We start from the raw sequence: 19,170 nt of genomic DNA, 5'->3' as shown, positions 1-19,170 counted from the left end.
TGTGTGCTGGAGAAATGACGAAAACAAGCACTTAAGAGCATTAAAGCCTTTTGTTCCGCTCCTCATTCTTTCCATTTCCTCTGAAAACCGCTAGTGCAGCGTCCTGGAAAAGCAAAGGAGGGAGTGCTGCCCCAAGCCTGTTTTTCTGGTCTTCCTCCAGCCCACATCTCCTGAAACCTTCCCTAAGCTTCATCTTTTCTTGATGGTCTCCAGTGCTAAACTCCAAGGCTGCGCAGAGCTTAAACACAACCTGAGGACAGAGGTGAGGAGGTTTTCCCAAGCCAGACCCTTCCCCCCTCCAGCCCCTTTTGACGCATTAACCCTGCCTACACAGCACTGCCCAGGGTTTAGTTTTTATCTAAATATGAACTTTTGAGAGCAAATCATGGTGAAACATAAGTCTGCAGAGCAGATCTGCAACATGTGAGTCTAGAGGACAAGACTAAACTTCAGGAGAGGACCTGCACTGGTCGTAACTGGAAGCAGGACTCAGCCCTCACCCTGTATGAGAACCAGTATAGGGAGGAAGAGTATAAAACCTTGCAGGGAGCAGCTGAGAATGACTTTAAGCTGATTCTCCCCTTCCCTGCCTGGCCTCTCTACTGGAAACATGGAAAGGGCTATTTCCCTTTGTTCCCTTTTTTCTGTGAAATCCGTAACATGATCAGAGAAAAATGCTGGCAAGTATGCAGGAAAAGGGGTGGGGAGGCAGAGCTTGTCAAATGTTTATCACAACATATTTCAGAGGTCAAAAGGAGGAAGAGCTGATGCTGGGGATCAGCTTCAAAGCCCAGGGGCTGTGTAGGGGCGATGAGCATCACTATTAGCAAGGGAGCAGCGGGCACTGCCGGAAAGCATCAGTGGGAGACTCCCCAAGGAGCAGCGACAGTTTTGGCAGTGTCAGTAAATGACAGCAGGAAAGGGGTGCTGGTGGCACCTCTGGGCTCCAGCTGCAGCACCCAGTCAGGGTGGAACCTACGCCAAGCCGCAATCAGAGCTGCTGGTGCACAGGGACCAGGCTGGGGGGTCCATGGCACACCAATCCAGCAGCACCTGCCTCCTTTCTCATCCTTTTGTTGTTAAAATGGCCGACCTCTGCATCCACGTGGGCTCCTGGGATGATTCCTGATCCATTTGTTAATGATATCAGCAATTAGGTTCAGGAGGGTGAGCGGGACTTGAAGGGATTGGCAGCATTAAACAGCATGAGGTAAGAAAAGGGGCAGTTTGGATGCAGGGACCCTGCTGGAAAGGTGAGTTTTAATTCCCCAAAGCTTATTAATCCTTCCCCAAGAGACAAATGGTGTAATATCCCTCTGTCCCTCCCCCAGCCCCAGGATGTTTTAGTCTCCCATCCCTTAAGAGCTGAGGGCTCTGTTTGTGATCTATGTTGCTATGGAAAAACTACAAGGTTTTTTTGGTTTTATTTGAAATGCTGGGAGCAAGCGAGAGCGGGAGGAAGAGGAGGGCAGGTCCAGGCAGCCACTGAAGCTGTCAGCACCAGGGGTGGCTTTGATGCACGAGCTGAAGATGAGATGGAAGAGGAGAAGACCCCGGGGGAGTGAGATCCCTCATCAATAACGCTTTGTGCTGCCAAAAAAATGCCCGAGCCAAGCCAGGCTTGCCTCTGACGGCACTATTAGTGCCCATTATTTAAAATCTCCCTTGATTAAACTATTAGTGCCAGCAGAGGGGTGCAATTTGCATACGATTAGCGCCTCTGCTCAGTGCTGAGCCCGTGGGCTCTCCCTCCCCCACTGACAGTGACAGAGAAAATGAAAAAATGAGGAGCAACCTGGATCTGTGCTGAATTAAACCAAATTCCGTATTTCCTTATGCCTGGAGCTGGGAAGAGCAACAGCACTCACAGCAAGGCTGGAAAAGGTCCTCGTGGGGAAGAGGTTTCAGGTGTGATCCCACTTTGTTCCAGGCAGGAATCAGGGAAGCTTTTACCCCAACATCTCCTGCCATGCAACTAACTGATGATGCCCAAGCTGAGCTGTTTTGGCCAGCAAAACCCAGGGGCCAGATCTACCATCCTCCATGGGCAGCCTGCTGTCACATGGACCCAAGGGAGCTCTATCTTGCAGACTTCTCATGCTCTTCACACCCCTAAGAGGACACCTTGGTCACCACTGACAAGACTGGACCCACAGAGAAGGGAAAGACACAAAACCCAGCTCAGGCTTTGTGTTCCCCTGCCCAAAGCCATCAGGACTGCCATCACGTTACAGAATCTTACAGACTTACTGATGCAGTTTCCTGTTGGGTGGCTTGAGCTGCAAAACGAGCCACGTGGTTGATGATGGGGGAGAAGTTGGTGGGTCCGTAGAAGCGGATGTGGGGCAGGCAGGCAGAGTATGCTTGGACAATGCCCTCCACACCTTCAGGGAAAGCAGAGAAACCAGGCATTACAGAGTGTCACAACCCAGTTAGGAATCATTAGCTCATGCTGTCATGGAGCTGAAGTCAGATCTATTCCCCCCTCTTCCTGCCTGACTCATCCAGATCCACGAGTTTCTTCCACCCCAAATTTCTGAATATTCAAGCTTTGCTCTTTGGTCACTCTGCAGTGGGTCCTCAGACCTTCTGTGGTAGGGAAGCCTTTGTAGTGCCCACAGTCAATGAAGGCATCCTTTGGGACTGTGAAAAAATCTCAGAATCAGCCAAGGAGGAGGAGCAAAAAGAAAAGCAACTCCTGGTCTCTGAACATAACCAAAAAACAGATAGAGAGGGTCCACAGTAGCCCTTACCACTTCGGATCTGAGCAGTCCTTCAGCCATCACTGTGAGCAGCTCTCAGCTGCCAAATGGAGCATTAAGTCTGAATTCCCCATCTGCTAAACAGGCCCTGTGTTTCTTTCAGCCTTGCTGGGGGAGCAGACGGCTGGTAGGACACACCAGACAGCAGAGCGAAGGCGGATTTTACACAGTCTGAATCCAGTTGCATTTTACCCTGGGCCTTCCTACACACCCCCAAATTTTCTCTGCTTTCCTCTGAGTGTGCCTTTAGCATGTGCTCTGCTTCACCGCTCATGCTTGTCTCTGAACATGCCTTGAAAGACCCCCATGATCATAGAATGGTTCATGTTGGAAGGGACCTTTGAGATCATCTAGTGCCAACCATGCTGACATGGGTGGGGATGCCACCCACTAGATCAGGTTGCTCAGGGCCCCATCCAACCTGGCCTTGAACACCACCATGGATGAAGATGTCATTGAAGAAATGCAGAGGAAGGACAGAAAGCACTGAAGGCACCTAAGGAGTCCTAAAGGCCTGGTAGATGCTTACCTGAACAGAATGGATTCCTGGGATTGAAGTTAATGGCAAACTCATGGGATACCTGTGGAGAAGAAAAGACCCAAATTAACTTGCAGGGCCAGTGCAGGGCAGGCAGCTCACTAAGAGTTTAGCTGATGCTGCAGGGCAGGTTTAGGTGTGATGCTTCCCTAGAGCAGAAACAGGTAGTCACAGAGTTATGGTCCATCCTGCTGGATCAGTGACACCTCCCAGCCCTCTGCTACCCAAACAGCAAACACAAACATGGTCAGGGCTGAGCAGCACTTGAGGATGAACCAGTTCCCCAGCGCCCCCATCATGGAGTCTCCTGAAATTATCACACCATACATTCTTCTACAGTTACCAAAGCAGGTTTGTCTCCGTGGCTTCCCACTGGCAGCCCAGAGGGGAAGCAGGCAGAAGGGAGGCTCTCAGCCAGTTGTGCCATCTCACCAGTCACTAGGAGAAATGACTTCATCCTATTACAGGTTATAAAGAGAGAAAACCCAAACTCATCACAGGGAGTCCACTCCTGGCAGCATCTCCATTCCCCATCTCTCTGCAGGAGGATGATGCCACAGCACATCCAAGATCCTTTAGCTTTTCCACCACCTCCTTTCAAGCTGAGGGAGAGGGTCTTGTGGGACACTGGCAAGAGCAGACAACCCTCACACCTTGATCCCTGGCCTGATGCACTGGACAGCAGTTGCTTTGAACCTGTCTCTGCCAGCAAAGGCAGCGCAGCAGCCCAGCTGCAAGAAAGGGCTCCTGGCTGCCAGTATGAACCTTTCCAGTGCTGGTGTGGGTCAAGAGCCTGCTTGTGGAACAGCCACCACATGTGTGGGGTTAGGCATTCCTCACTCTGCTCCCAGCAATTTAGGCACTCTAAGAAGCAAACAAATTCTCAGGAGCATCAAGGATGTGCAACTGCCTCTTCCAGCACCTCTGAAAGTTGAAGGGGTGATTTGGGCTTTCAGGCCACCAGCTCAAGGACTCTGAAACAAAAAGGTCCCACCCTCTTCATGCCAGCATTACAAAACAAGAATATTGTCTCTCTCTCAGAAGGGTGGAGGTTTGCTGAGCTTTTCAGCAAGGGAATTGCTTGGGGACACGCATATTCCCAATGCTGGCAAAACGAGTGTCCTCCAAAGCGCCGTCTGACGCCGGAGTCCTCCCAAGGCTGCAAATGCACCACGTGTCTGATTCAGACCTTCCAATTATGCTGGGCATTGTGTCAGAAGCAGCAGAAACTGTTTTTACAAGAGGCTGTAGGGTGGGAAATAGCAACCAAACAGAAGTAAAGTCAACCAAAAGTCTTCCCTGTGCTGCAAAGCTGATGGGCTGCCTGACTGGCCACAGCCTGCTCAGGTCTCTCCGGGCCTGCAGAGCACAACCAGGAACACTCACAGCCACCAGGTTAGAGACAAGCTGAATGCACAACTGTGTTTTGCGAACACCCCTTCTCACAGAAGCCTTGATTTTGGGCAATATACCCAAATTCAGCTGATTTGTGGTTGTAATGGGCTTGCTTCCTTTTTTTTTAAGAAGATATTCAAAATTCTGCCACAAGTATTTATAGACAAGGCAGGCAAAAATATTTCCATGTTTTGCACTGCAAAAGAGGGGTTTATCTTTCTTTTAAGAAGCAATGAAATGGTTTGAAGCTGCGTTCCTCACTGTCTACAGAGCAGAACCCCTACGTGGCAGAAATGTTGCAAAACCTCCTCTGGAGTTTATGAATTTTACATATATATATAAATATATATCTATCTCGCTTTCTCTATATATGTATCTGCTAAAAAAATCAACAGGAGGGCTTCAAAATAACAAAAAATTTAAAAGAAAGGATGTCATTCTCTATTCAGCTTGTACTTTGAAAACAGTTTCTGTGGAGTCCAGTTAAATGTACATGGAGCACCTACAGGTATCCCATTCCCCAGAAACTCAGAGGGAGAAACTTTTGAACCACCCCAAAGGGTACGACCAACCTCACAGAGGGTTCTCTGGCATCCCCCCAAGGAATCCCACCCCTGCCATGACTCAGTTTCCCTATATATAAAAGGCAAAAGGATGGGGGTTGCACATCGGTGAAGCCACCAGCTTCCTTTGGCTGATCCCATCTCCCAAATCCAGGTGACCGGTGTGGCTCCGACATAAAGAATCCTCCTCTCTGCTGCTGCCTTGCCTTTGCTCAGCCCCCAGAAACCACAACCCATCTGCTCCCCTCTCCTGTTCCCTGCTAGGAAACCACTCGAGGCTCTCTACAGAGCTGTTACACGGCAAGATGTTCTTTGACATTTCCAACGCGACTTTTGTGTGCAAAACATCTTGCTCCGATGGGCGCCTGAGAAGCGTTGGGGGAGCCATGGCAACGGGAGCACAAAGCACCATTTATACCTCTGTATCTCTTGGCAATCTTTACTTGGGTCTGTGGGTCCCTGCTCTCTGTCCACTGTCACAGGTTTTCACAAAGAGCTGCTGCTTTGGCTTTGAAATTACCCAACAAGCCTTGATAGCCAAAAAATCTTTTAATGAGTGAGTGGAGCCAGTGATGCTCAGAGAGAGCTGGGGTGAGATGAAGCCCCAGGCTGGAGTGGTGCAGGGAGATGCACCAGGGATGGCCCCACTGAAAACACAAGACAACTGATGAGTCATGGGCGACCTGCAGGCATGGGCCAAGCACCTGGGGAGGGAGAAGCTGCTCCCCACTGGGGTTTACTTAGGCTTAGAAATCATTCTGGGCAAAAACAAGGAGTTTTTTTCTGGTAGCTTTTACAGAGCATCTCCAGGCCCACAGGAGGCTGCAGGAGGCATGTGCAGAGCCCTCAGCCAGCATCCTCAACCCAGTATCCACCTCCAGTCTTGTCAGAAGGGCTGTTTCCAACCCAGCAATGCCTTTCCTGTGGGCACTGACTCACACACATGGGCAGCAGAACCGGATGCTCACCATGATGATCCCGAGCTGCTGTGCTCTTTCCATCCCTACTGCATTTGCCATTCCCATTCTTCTCCCCAAGTAATAAATCCCTGGCAGCAGCTGGCTCTTAGACCTTGGAAGCTGCCTACCTAGATTTTCCCAACAAAAGGGATAAAGTGACAGACCAGAGACATTTGCAGGCCAAGGAGGATGAATCAGCCCCAAACTGCACATGGAGGGATCTCCTTCTGTGGCTGGCAAACAGCAAGAGCTCCCACTTGAGTCATATGAATTCTGGCTGCTGGGAGAGCAGAGAAAAGCACAAAGCCGGAGCGGGCAGGACATCCCCAGCCACGAGGGCTGGCAGTGATGAGCTTCCCAGCCCAGTTCCCAGCTGCTCATGACTTATGTGCCCCGCTGTGCTCAGCCTAGAGCACAGCTCCCCTCCCACAGAACACAAAGGGCTCGCTGAGATTCAACCCCAGCCTGAAGCTGGGAACGCCTCAAAACCAGTGAGCAGAAAGAAAATGCACATGAAGGGCGTGAGCAAAGAGCGGCCAAAAGACCCAGCCAGTAATTAATGATGGTGGTGTCCCAGCACATTGTCTCAGCCATGAGAAGATGCTCCCCATCTGCCAGCCAGGCTGCAGGAACAGCCCCATTGCCCGCCCTCCAGATGAGCAGGATGCACAGCTCAGCCCTTGCAGGACCAGTGTCTAATCCTAACCAAAGATCAAGGTGGGTTTTTGGGAAAGCTCCTCTGCTTCAGTCCTTGCAGGCTCTGCCTGTGCAACATCACATCAAGGCTCCCCTGCTCCCAGCCCCCTTCCAGACTTAGCTGCCGTCTGACACATTCATCCAGAGGCCTTTTCCCTTCCCCAGAATTGTTCTTGCCTTCTGCCAGGAAAATGAATCAATGCCTGGCTCTGCCCATTAATGCCAGGGAGCTGCTGCTTTCATGCCAGTGCAGAATGAAGGAATGGGCTGCTTATGCCCCATCCTTGCCTTGCTGCCCACCCACACTGACACATCTCACCGGCTGAGGCTCCACATCTGCCTATTCCCCCTCTCACCAGCAGCTTTTCCCTGACCAAGCCCTGGCAGTTCTGCTCCTGCCCAGGCAATATCAGGACAAACCCATCTCAAACACTCAGCACTTCACCTTCCAGTCTGGCGGGAGCTGGGCACCGAATCCCAGAGCAGGAAACATCTTGTCTCTAAAGAGAAGGAGGAAAACATATGGGTGTACTGACACACACAAGGCAGGCTTGCACAGCTTCTCCCAAAACATACAGTGCTTTTAAATAGGAGCTGAACAGAGAGAATAGATATTCCCCCCCTGAATTTGATCTTTAGAGAAAAAAAGAGTCCAGCTTTGCTCTGTTTCCCTTAGAGACCAGGAGCATCCTCTTGCCCAAACACAGGCGTCCCTTGCAGGCATGTAACCCTGGAGATTTTAAAAAATAAACAATCCATTTTGGTCACAAAAGCCATCACAGTGAGAGCAAAATACGTCTGTTTTGTTTTCTCTATCAGTGTCTGAGATGATGTTTTTCTGATCTTCTCTCCACTCCACAGGATGCCTGAAGAATGAGGCAATCTGGGGTCACAGTAAACAGTAAACAACAGCAAGCTGAGGGCACCTGCCCCCAGAAGATGATGTTCCACCTCTGCTAAAAATCCACAGCAGCAATGGGGGGAGAGGAGAAAGCCTGTCTCAACCCTCTCCTCCTGCACCCCAATGTTTATGGTAAATAACATCCTTAAGGTATTACTTAGCCCTGCATCAAGGCAGATGCATCCCAGAAGCCTCTTGGCAAGCCAGGGAAACATCTGTAAAACAGGGGTGGTGGCAGAAGGGCACGGTGCTTACGAGTCATAGTCCTGGATGATCTGGCCGACAGCCCAGATGGCCGACAAGTACTCGTTTGTCCCCAAGGGGTTGATGTAGTGCAAAGAGGAGGGTTCTTGGGGGTTCCCGTTGGAAGCTGTGAAGTCAATCCCAACCTGGAGGACAAGAGAGATGCATAAACCCATCCTCTGTCAGCAAATGCCACCAGAGACCTGGCCACCAAGCCTTCACTGCTGTGAGGCCCACACACAGTTCCCTCAAACCCCAAACCTCAAGTTTTTGAAAAAGTTTAACAAAATCCATTTCTGCACCTTCCCTGCAAAAAGCTGATTAAATACTACCTTAGGCAAAGTCATTCACTCTTACAGCTCCACTTTTCATCAATGAGCATCACATAAGGTGTCCCCAGGCAGCCCCTACTCCTGGAGCAAGCCATCACCACCTCCAGCTCAGGACTCTCGCTGCCCATCTCCCAGGAACTGAGCAGCCCCATGGCACCAAGGCAGCCAGGGCCATCTGGGTATTTGGATCTCAAGGTCTTTGACCAAAGAATAACAACCCTGAGCAGATCTTTCCCTGTAGGCAGGAACATCTGCTCTTCACCAGGCTTCCCCAGAGACCAATATATGCTGAGCTCTCAAGGGACTCTGTCAGAAAGGCACTCCTTTTCCTCCCTCCTCAATGAGGCTTTCTATTTAAAGGCATTTGTAGAAATGCCTCAGACCCAGATAAATCTGGTCAGAAGAGGCGAGATGCTGAGCCACCCAATTTGATATGACTGGGAAGGAAGAGTTGGGAAGAGGCAAACCCAAAATAACTCCACTGGCTAAATTGAGCTCAGGGATTCTGAGGGAGATTTTGCTCCATATCCATCATGGGAGAGGGCAAATGGCAGTTTGCCTGAGAAGGGACCTTGGCCTGGCTGGGATAAGAAGACATCACAGCCCAGGACGTGCCACCACCTTGTAGCAGGCTGGCTGGTAAAACAGGCATGTCAGGATTACTGAGCTCCCTGCGGGCTCTGTGGCTCACAGGCACGAGCACACAGACACAGGGATGGCTCCAGTAACATTAAGCTGATGGCACGGAGTTGAGAAGGGTCCTTGCGTAGAGTTCCACAGAAAGCAGTTTATTGCTACAACCTGTGAAAGGTTCTAGAGGCAAATGACCCCGAGCATGTCACAGCTCGAGCTCAAGTACAGGGGTGTGGCTAACACCAGGAGCCAACCGGGCAATCAAACTGGGGTGCATTACCATAACCAAACACGGCATCCTGGGAGAGGCTCCTTTCCCTCACCATAACCACTAAGTCTTTGGCACCAGAGGCTGTCTTACCAAGAGCTCTCTCTGTCTCTTGTACCACAGGTCAATTGGCCGCCACATGGCAGGACAAGGGAACACGTTTTTAAACTGGAAGAGGCTGGGTTTGGATTGGAGGTAAGGGAGAAATGTTGCACGATGAGGGTGGTGAGGCACAAGTTGCCCAGAGAAGCTGTGGCTGCCCCATCCCTGGAAGTGTCCAAGAGCAGGTTGGATGAAGCTCTGGGCAACCTGGTCTAATGGAAGTTGTCCCTGCCCATGGCAGGGGGGTGGAACGAGATAATCTTTGAAGGTCCCTTCCAACCCAAACCACCCTATGGTTCCACGAAGACCCAACTTCTTCATCAAACAACTATACGGCCTCACCAAACCTGTGGTTCACTTCTGTAATGCCCCTGCACCCAGCTCTGGCCAAGCCACCATGGCCAGAGAGCAAGAGGGAAACTGAGACACAGGGTGGGGGCTCAGTGGAGTCAGCCACGCAGGGGCCCTGCTCATGCAAGCAATGTCATCAAGAGCAGGACTCGGGCAATGGGTCTGAGAGGGACACAGCTGGTCTGCTTCCAACACTAGGCATGTGACTGGGTCCAAAACTCTCTTCTCTGTGACTTCAGCCCTTCTCTCCCCTCCCCCTCCCTCGGTGGGGAGGACACCAGTGGCCTTTCCAAATTGCAGGGGGTGTGTGCAGCATCCTCCTTCCAGCTCAGGTGTTTCTGCAGTGGTGCACCCTTCGGAAACACACCCTTTGGACCAAAGATGCCTTGGGAGGAGGAGGAGCCCTCCAATAACCAGCAGATCTTTAGATGGGGGGAAGATTTCTACATTCAAACCTAATTCACGCAAGAGCTCTGTACTACCAATAAATTCACTGATTTTCTCTTCTATTCACTCTCCAGCACCAAGACCAAAGCACACATAGGCAGAACAGCACACAAAAAGCTCTCCCAATCATTGCTGTTCCTATGGCAACTCTTCCTCCTCCTCCTACTCTTCCCCCATCATGTTTTCAGATAAAACAACAAAATACAAACTGAACTAACTGCGAGTGCCTGCAGCTCTCTGGATACTGCACGACAAAAGTTTGCAGAAATTGAGAACCCCAGTTCTGCATTGTGGTGATTTCACTCAGGATTGTCATGTTCTTGCTTATTTACTCCTGATAAGCTGTGGTCCAGCTTGAAAGAAGGTGGAAATGTCAGTAAAAACACAGAAAACCATCTCTTTAACATCCCAAAGCCTCTCATCTGGGTTCAGAATAAGGAGCGATTCCATAAAAAACCATGGGTGGTTAAAGCCTGAAGTGGGGAGAGAAGTTGGTGACATTTTGTGAAGGGTCAGAAGGTCTTTTTGAACATCTGGCCTTCAGCCAAAGTCCAGCCAGCGCCCTCCATGCTACTGGATGTACCTGAGCATCCCCAGAATCCCCAAACCCACATGGTTTAACAGCAAAACGGGCAGCTCCTCACCGTCATGAGAAGTCACCCCAAGCTGGTGCCGAATCTTACACAGAACCTCCCTCCCCAGTTCTGCCCATTACACAGCTGTTACTATCACTGGGCAAGGAGAAGCAAAAGTCCTTACGGTAAACATCAGTTGGCAGCCTCCCAGGATGTAGTCCAGGAAGGAGAAATCTCTGGTTATCTGAAAGAAAAAACAGAAAACCAGTGTTTCAGCAACTGTCATCACTGTCATCATTATTCAGGCTATGCAGGGCCTGTCCTTGGAAACATAAGGGAGGCAGAGGCAGAAGGGATGGGGGAGCTCTGAAAGACCCAAGCTCAGTCACGAGCTGAAGGAAACATGTCAGTGACATACTCACTTTGCAGGACTTGACAATGATGATCCCAGAGTTCTTGTAATTCTTTTTCTTCTTTTGCTTTTTGGGGTTAATGCACTCTAGCTCGAGCTGTAACACATAAGACAGACCCTGGTGTGAGAGCAGTGCTGGGCTGTGCCATGTGGCTGCAGATGCCACCAGCAGCATGTCCTGGGCATACCCTCCCTCCAGTGCTGAAAGAGAAGATTTTATTGCCAGGCTATAGGTTGCAAATCCAGAGGAAAAATGGGCTCAGTGTCTGCCTCTGGCACCCCCATCTTGTGCAGTCCTAGACAGGGCACTTTCATGCCTCAGTTTGCCCAGAGAGGAAACTCAATGCACCACACACGGTGTTTTACACGCCCCTGTGCCTCAGCCAAGATCTGCTGGTTTGCAATCCTAGTGAAGGCAGCAGTGCAAAGCCCTGCTATCCAGGGGCCTTCACAACACACCTTCAGGCAGGAGGCATCTGCCAAGGACCTTGGCCAGCACTTCTGGGGAAAATGGGGACACCTTTGGCACAAAACTGGTGTAGAGCTGCATAGGACCTGCACTCCTGGGAACCAGGCTGCCCCTGCTGCAGATGCAGCCCCACCAGCAAGTCACACCTCTCCTTCTGGACCCCAAACCACAGGGCACCCCAAATAATGGGTGCTGCTTCAGACATCCCAGCAGAGCCTGATTTTCAGCAAAGTCTGCCTTAGCTCTCTCTAGCTCAGATGTTTTAACTACAACCATAGCCGGGGTCACTCATGGTGCGGGTGAAAGGAGAAAGGAATCTGGACTTGGCTTCTTCTCAGCACAGGTTGAAGGTGCAAGTACCAAAGTCTATCACCAACCCCGAGGAGCCTCTTCCCCATTCTTACCCAAAAGCATGTCAGCACTTACTGGAGAGGCATCTTGGGCTTCACACAACCTGGCCACTGAGGTCTGGAACTCCCCGATGAAGTCGTGTCCCCCATCACTGTCATAGTCGTAACACACCACCTGGGGTGGAAGGAGCACAAACCAGCCTCAGACACAGGAACTATCTCCTGCAAGGAAACATGCTGAAGTCCCCTACCTCTCCTGCTGGAGACCCCAAACAAGGTGTTTTTTGTTGTTTTGGACATTTGTTGCTTTGGGTTTTTTTAATGAGCCAGTCATGGGGGTTTAGATGTTTAACAGTCAGTCCCAGAGGCTGATCCCCACAATACAAGCCAGAGGGCTGCCCCTTACCTTTATCAGCTTCTCCATATCTCCATCACACAGTGACACCAAAGGCACAGTGAACGGCTTCCAGACAGGGTCCAGTGTGTATTTGATCACCTGGGGGTGTGAGCAGAGGGATGCTGTTACAATGGGCACATCCACAGGTAGAGATCAGGACAAAGCAGGGACACACCTCCAAAAGTGACCCTGAACCAGGTTCTCAGTGGGACAGGCCAGGCAAGGCAAGCCTGTCTCAGCCCTCTCCTGCCTCCGTAACTGAGACACAGCAGCTTCCCCTCCTCAGGCTGCAGAACGTGTGAGTTAAACCAGGTTTGTTTTCGTTGCATTGGGTGATTTATCCACCTCTGGGAGCAATTAAACGAAACTGCCTGAGAGAACAGCTGTGCCACCCTGGGCAGCATGGCACAGCCATGCCCAGAGTACAGCCTTGCCCAGAGCACAGGCACAGCCACTCACCCCACAACTCCCAGGCCAGCAGCTACTATTTATGCCCTCTGCATCCCACTGCTTGCCCCCTACTCATTGCTTACAGCCCCCGAGCACCCAAACACAGCCTGAATCCATGTGGGGTCTGACCACCACGAAGATGGAGCAGCAAGATGCTGCAACCAGCTCTGGAAAGCCAAAACAGCCCTGGGCACATTAAGCTCTCTTGTCTCATCTGTGTAACATCTGCTGCCTGAGCTGGAGAAATATTAATTGATGCTTTTTGACATTTCCTGAGAGAATGCATTCACTCAGTAGAAACCTAAGCAAACTCGAGCGGGCTCCAGGCACACGCTGCGTACGTCGGAGGTGCCTGCGGGGCAGGCAAAGATCCTCTTTCACAAAAGGTGTGGTGCTCACAGACAGAGATTCACATGGATATTAAGAAAGTCAGGCATAAGCAGCAAATTAACCCTTCTCTGTTCAAGGCAAACATGGGGGATATCTGGCATGGAGGACCTTGGATCTTTGCAGCTGGAACAGTCACAGCACAGAGCAGCGAGGAAGAGATTCATGGCTGCTGCTGCGGGCAAACAGCTGCACGGGACCTGGAATGGGCATCTTGTTTGACAGCCAGGCTCTTACTGAGAGCAGGGGAAACCTGCAGGAACAGTTTAGTTGAATTTGTAAACACCTCCTCCAGGAGTGTGGAAGAGCAGGGGGAGCCCACACACCCCAGGATGCTGCCCACAGGCTGCCAGGTCACCAGGGAGGGTGGGGAAGGATCCAGTATCTCCAGCTGAGCATTCACACTTGTGCTTAGATAACAGGCTGCAATAGTGCACTAATCCTGCCCTGTCAGACCTGCCCTGTTCGTTGTGGCAGGAGAAATGCCAGCATCAGACTGAGAGCTGGTTATATTCCTGCACCGAAAGCTGCAAGAATGGAGAACTTTATTTCTTTGTATCCAGCCTAGTAACACAAAGATGGTCACAGAATCATAGAATGGCTTGGGTTAGAAGGAACCTTAAAGATAATCCAGCTCCAAACCCCTGCCATGGGCAGGGACACCTTCCACTAGACCAGGTTGCTCCGAGCTCTGTTTCAACCTGGCCTTGAACACTTCCAGGGATGGGTCACCTAACGTGGGATTCCTCCCAGGGCAGCTGGATGCATTTGGGGCTGGTAAGGTGCAGGCTGTTGGAGCATCCATTACTTGAAAGAAAACTTGGCTAGACCTTGATCCAGTGAGACAGGACAGTGGAGGAAGTGGGCAGCAACTCAGAGGAAACACCAGTACAGACATCTGCTCCCCACAAACCTGACATGCTTATGGAGATCCCAGCAATGGCTGGTGCACAGTCACCTTCCCAAATCCCACGCCTCTTCCAGGAGGTAGGACTGGAGGCCACTGCAAATCCCCACATCTGAGAAACACGTCTTGTTGAGTCAAAGCCCAGCTACCCACACTGAATCATGAGGAAAAAGCCAAGCAAGGTCCCAGCCTGCTCCCACAGAAATAGAGGAGAAATACTAAGGTTGATATGAACTAAATATGCACAGAAAGGTGTGTGGGAAAGCACCGAAAAATAAACAGCAGAGCTGGGGTTGTAAGGATGGCCTGTACTGGTACCACAGGACACAAGGTGTTACCCACACCCTGGTGCTCATGTGCATGTGGGTGTGTGAGTGAAGGAAAACCTCATGGACTTCACACAGATGTGGTAAAACCGAACATATGGAGAGACTTTGTAAATAAACACCACTTTCTCCTTCCACCTCAGCTCACCCTGTGTTTTGTTACAGCAGTTTCCTGTGATGGTACAATAGGCTCCTTAACCAGGCCTTGAGGGGGCAAGAAAAGGGATGGAAAAAGAAGGGTGTAAGATGGGGTGGAATGGAGCTCTCTTCCTCTGCCATGGAGGCTGCTGTGAGTTCCCCCTGCCAGTGATTCCCCTCCTCTCTCTGCCAGCTGGCCCGAACTACGTGCAAACTAAAAAAGCCTTGAAACAAGCTTTGAGGAGAAGAAAATAAGCAGTTGAAAAGTACTTATTAGTCCATTGTTAAAGCAGAAGCCAGTCTGTTTCTCCCTGCCCGTGCTGTGCCTGGTATTTCTAACATCACTGGCTTTAGCAGCTCGAGATTGTAACCAGAGGGAGCTCGGATCAAAATATCACAGCAGGTATAAATGAGGGAGAGGAGGGCTCAGCCAGCCCTGATCAGATCCACCAAGACCTGGGGTCTCTGCCTCCTTGGCTGTGGCTCTGGCTCAATGAGACATGAGGCCAAGTACTCATGCACTGAAACTGGAGGTGCCTGAACACCCAGCTTAGGGGAAGGCGTGGCAAAAGCTCCTTTTAAACCTTTCCCCACCTCACACCACCTCTCTCCACCATCTCCCCAGGTCACAGCTCATCCTGATACTCCAGCAAGTGGAGGGAGAGTGGTCCACGGCTCAGTCTAAGCCCAGGATGAGCCTAGAGATTATCTTGGCCTTCAAGACCATCTCCCTGTCTGCATGCTAGATACAGCAGTGAACAGTACAGAAAAGATCTCAAGACTTTGCTAGCCTCAGTGAATCTTCATCTGCTGGAGTCCAGCAGCCTCAGCTGGACACCCGGAAGAGAGCTGTAAGGTTTTGAAATCCCTGGATCCTCACCCTGCTCTACAGGCAGTGGATAACACCATGAAGGGCAAGAGAAGCTGATGTGAGGATGGAGGATGGGGGTGTCTGAGCAGCTCAGGTTGGAGTTTTGCTCACCTCTGTTCTATGAACCAGCATCCACTTCCCATCGTCACCTGGTTTATGAAACTCCAAGAAGGGATCTGACTTCCCAAAAAGGTCCTGGAGGGAGAAGAACGGGATGGGTTACATGGTGCTCTGCAAGCAGCAGAGGTCCAAGAGAGAGGTTACCCTGGCAGTGCCAGCCCTGCAGACATTCTCCTGTCCTCATGGGGCCGGGTCAGGCACACTGGCAAACAGGCAGCACCCATGGCCAGCATCCTGCCCACCTCCCCATCCTGGTTGTGTGAATCCCCTTGATTTCCCCACCACATTTTTGGGTGTGTTGGCACCCCAGCACGTGCCTGTACCCGACAAGCTCTCTGGACACAGATGCCACGGAAAACAACCCCAGCTGGGAGGCAGCTGCGTTTGGGCTTGGAAAAACATCCACAGCTTCAAAGGAGAAACAGAATTATGAAGTGTCTTAGGGGAGGAAGGAAAAAAAATCCACCCTCCTACACACAGCAGTACAGCATAAGCAGAGGAAATCTTTAAGGAGCGAGCTGCCCTGGTGTTGACAGAGATCATGTAACACCCTCTGAGATACGCAGCCCTGAGTCAGTGTGTGCTGCCTCTCCTGCCAGCATCTCCTCAGATAATCCCCCGACAAAGGGCTGCTGCTTTATGAGGAATATGTACACATACACACACGCCCCTGCTGGGAATCAGCACGGGGGCTGCTTCGGCACCCGCAGCCCGGGGAAGCAGGAGGCGCTGGTGGCACTGACAGGGAAACTCCAGCTTGTCTAGGCAGAACTTCATTCCCATTCAGAAAAAACCAAGAAGTTGCTAACAAGAAACCAAGTCCCAAATATTCCAGACAATCTATTGAGAGCTCAAGTTATTTCAGTTGGGTATTCCTCCTAGAGGGAGATGGGTGTCTGAGTCCTTCAAAGAGCTGGAGGAGCTCTCTGTGGGTTTGAACAGGAGCTTTTTGGGCTTCTGAGTGATACAGTGGGGATGCAAGGCGCTGTGCATGGAGGAGGGGGAAACATGGACACTCCAGGATCGCCTGTCCACAACCAGCCCAGGAGATGGCAGCTGGGATGCACATGGGTTCTAGCGATGTCCCAGCAGAAAATCTGTCAACATTTCTATCTAAACCCTGTTTCTGAAGCCAGACAGAAAAGTAAATCACTGCAAAGTGTTTTGGCTTGGGGAAACTACAACCTGCTTCAGTCAAAATTCTTCTGCAGAGAAGCAGACCATAAAGGCTCACAGGGATGCTCCCTGGTGAGATGAGGTTATTTTTTTCCTACCCTTTTTCACACGTTTATAAGATAGAAACACAAGCCATTCCTTCTGCAGCATTATGGTTATAGCACAGCTCTGATCCTGCTCACCCACCACCTGGATTTGGCACTTTCAGGCTTCATAGATGGATTAAAGAACTAGGGGTGGGTACCCGACCCTGCCTGTGCTCACTTAACCTCCAACCCAATGCAGCTTCATCAGCACCAGCCCAGTGTGGGCTGGTGGAGGCAGCAGCTCCGAGGGCAGCGGGGAGCTTTGAAGGATGCCTGCTGCCATCCCACATGGATCAGCCTGGCTTGCAAGTCTGGTCAGCCTTGTTCTGTTCAAAGCAGAGTAGGAGATGCCTCCAAGCCACAAGATTGTGGGCTGCTATTTTAAAACATCAAACCCACACACATCTCACCCCTGCAAACCTGGTGGGAAATGGAAACTGAGCAACCAAAGAAGCTCAGCAGACCAGATCGATCTGCAAATTGGTCCAGGAATCTAAATGATCCAAACTGGTTTTTACACACCATGGAGAAGGAGGGCAGAGCTGGCACTTCCAGCAGATACAGCTTCCTAAATCACAGCCTTCAGCAGCAGTCCTGGCTCACAGCACTTGCTGTCCCCCAGCCATGCTGAAGCATCACTGCCCTCCTGCTGTCCCCACCACTGTGGTGGCACAGACAGCTCTGGGCTTCACATGGCTGGTCCCAGGTGGAAGTACCTCCTCTTCTGCAAGACACTTTCTCTTTCAACAACTCTCCCAAGAACTGATCTGACATAAGGTACAAGAGCCTCAGGCTGAATCTGCTGCTGACATGCTCCTCCTGCCTTGCAGCTTCAACATTTAAATCAAGGTAGTGAGCTGCAGGTGGAGGGAATGGACATGTGATGGGGAGGAGGCCCTGCCTGCAGCCTCAGAGAGCTCCCAGCCTCAGGGTAGCCACAGCAGAAGGAGCTGCTTGGGGCTGAGCACAGCTCCAGAAAGCGTTTGTGGCACAGCTGCCAGTAAGGGATGCCCACAGTTTCAGCTCGGTGTGTGCACCAAAGATGATCCCATGACCCCACCACAAAATCCTGTGAGATCCAATCCCTTTCTATAACGTCTGAGCCTCTAGCCATGCTCCCCAGCTCTGTGCTGTGTGGTACAGGATGCTATAACTCCCCAGGCTGCAACCTTAGCCTTGGTTTTCTTTTGTTTATTCAATTTTTCACTGTCTTTCCTAAGCTTAAACAAGTTTTAACCAGCTCCCACAGCTGCATTTCACCCATAACCAAAAATGATTCAAAAATACTGTTTTCCATTCAATTTCTTTGTTCAAGGGCCATTTTAATTTGCATGAGGTGACCTGAGCATCCTTTGCTCAGGAGCAGGACTTTGAGCACTGCAACTCTGTCCTGCAGTATGGGAACTGGCAAAGAAACCTTGTTAGTTCTTGGTGACAGCAGGCAGTCACTGAGCACAATCTTTCTGCTGACACCTAGAGATTAAATGGAGCTGTTGTTATTTGTTACCTCTTAACAGGGGCATTTGGCTCCTTGCACTAGGCAAGGTAAGTAGAAGGGTGTGAAAACAGCCATTTCCAACAGGTGGGAAAAAGCACTCGGATAAACCAGATCTCTGTCCAGTTTGAACAATGGGACTGGATGAACCACATCTTCTGCCCCACCAAATACCCTTCTGCCTGACTGCTTGCTTTACCCTGTTTACAAAAAAACTGAGGGCCATCCTGCCAATAAAATAAGCTCTGGAGAGACTAGGAAGAAGGAAAAATAATATTCCCATTGATTGCTTAGCAACAGCACTGGTTCAAGAGGAATAGCTCTGGTTGCCTGGTAAGTAAGGTCAGAAGATGCTCTTCAGAGAGGCTCAGTGCTTCCTGTGCATCATATCCAAAGCTCATGTGTTACCTGCCTCTGTGAGATCCACACCTCTTCCCTGGAGAAGACAGACCCTACAGTTTGATACAGATGCAGATGTTTGCTCCCTTTCCAGAGGGGCTGAAGGCAACAAGCCAGGAGCTCTCAGCACACCTAAGATACGGAGTCAAAGGGCATCAAAACTTCCAGCTCTGTCAGGAGGCAATTCCAAAGAACTACCACTGAAGCAGATCTGCTGTCCCTGAGACATGCTGTTACACAGCTCCTGTGCCACACAGAATCCTTCCATCTCAAGACGTGTGATGAAGGAGGAAATACCATGACAATGGGGAAACTGAGGCGCAGCTGTACCCAGCAGCCAGCAGGTCTCACCCAGTTTCACCCTGATGCTTTCTCCAGTGGGACTGCTTTCTGTCACTGCTACACCCAAAGCAGGGTTCTTT

At 50.8% G+C, this 19,170-nt stretch overlaps 1 protein-coding gene across 3 annotated transcripts in view; it reads right to left on the bottom strand.

The window, feature by feature from the left end:
• Positions 1–19,170, bottom strand: part of CPNE2 (copine 2) — a 44,849-nt gene that overhangs the window by 2,537 nt on the left and 23,142 nt on the right. For all 3 annotated transcript variants that reach the window (XM_048316808.1, XM_048316810.1, XM_048316809.1), the window contains exons 6-14: positions 15,584–15,667; positions 12,403–12,492; positions 12,073–12,171; positions 11,188–11,274; positions 10,950–11,009; positions 8,070–8,203; positions 7,359–7,413; positions 3,292–3,343; positions 2,251–2,384 (exon numbers count right to left, since the gene is read on the bottom strand). In XM_048316808.1, coding sequence (XP_048172765.1) covers positions 2,251–2,384; positions 3,292–3,343; positions 7,359–7,413; positions 8,070–8,203; positions 10,950–11,009; positions 11,188–11,274; positions 12,073–12,171; positions 12,403–12,492; positions 15,584–15,667 — 795 coding nt within the window. The remainder of the gene's footprint in view (positions 1–2,250; positions 2,385–3,291; positions 3,344–7,358; positions 7,414–8,069; positions 8,204–10,949; positions 11,010–11,187; positions 11,275–12,072; positions 12,172–12,402; positions 12,493–15,583; positions 15,668–19,170) is intronic.

The sequence above is a fragment of the Corvus hawaiiensis genome, chromosome 12, assembly GCF_020740725.1.
Source record: "Corvus hawaiiensis isolate bCorHaw1 chromosome 12, bCorHaw1.pri.cur, whole genome shotgun sequence".
Lineage (NCBI taxonomy): Eukaryota > Metazoa > Chordata > Aves > Passeriformes > Corvidae > Corvus > Corvus hawaiiensis.
This window is presented reverse-complemented; position numbering and strand designations above follow the sequence as displayed.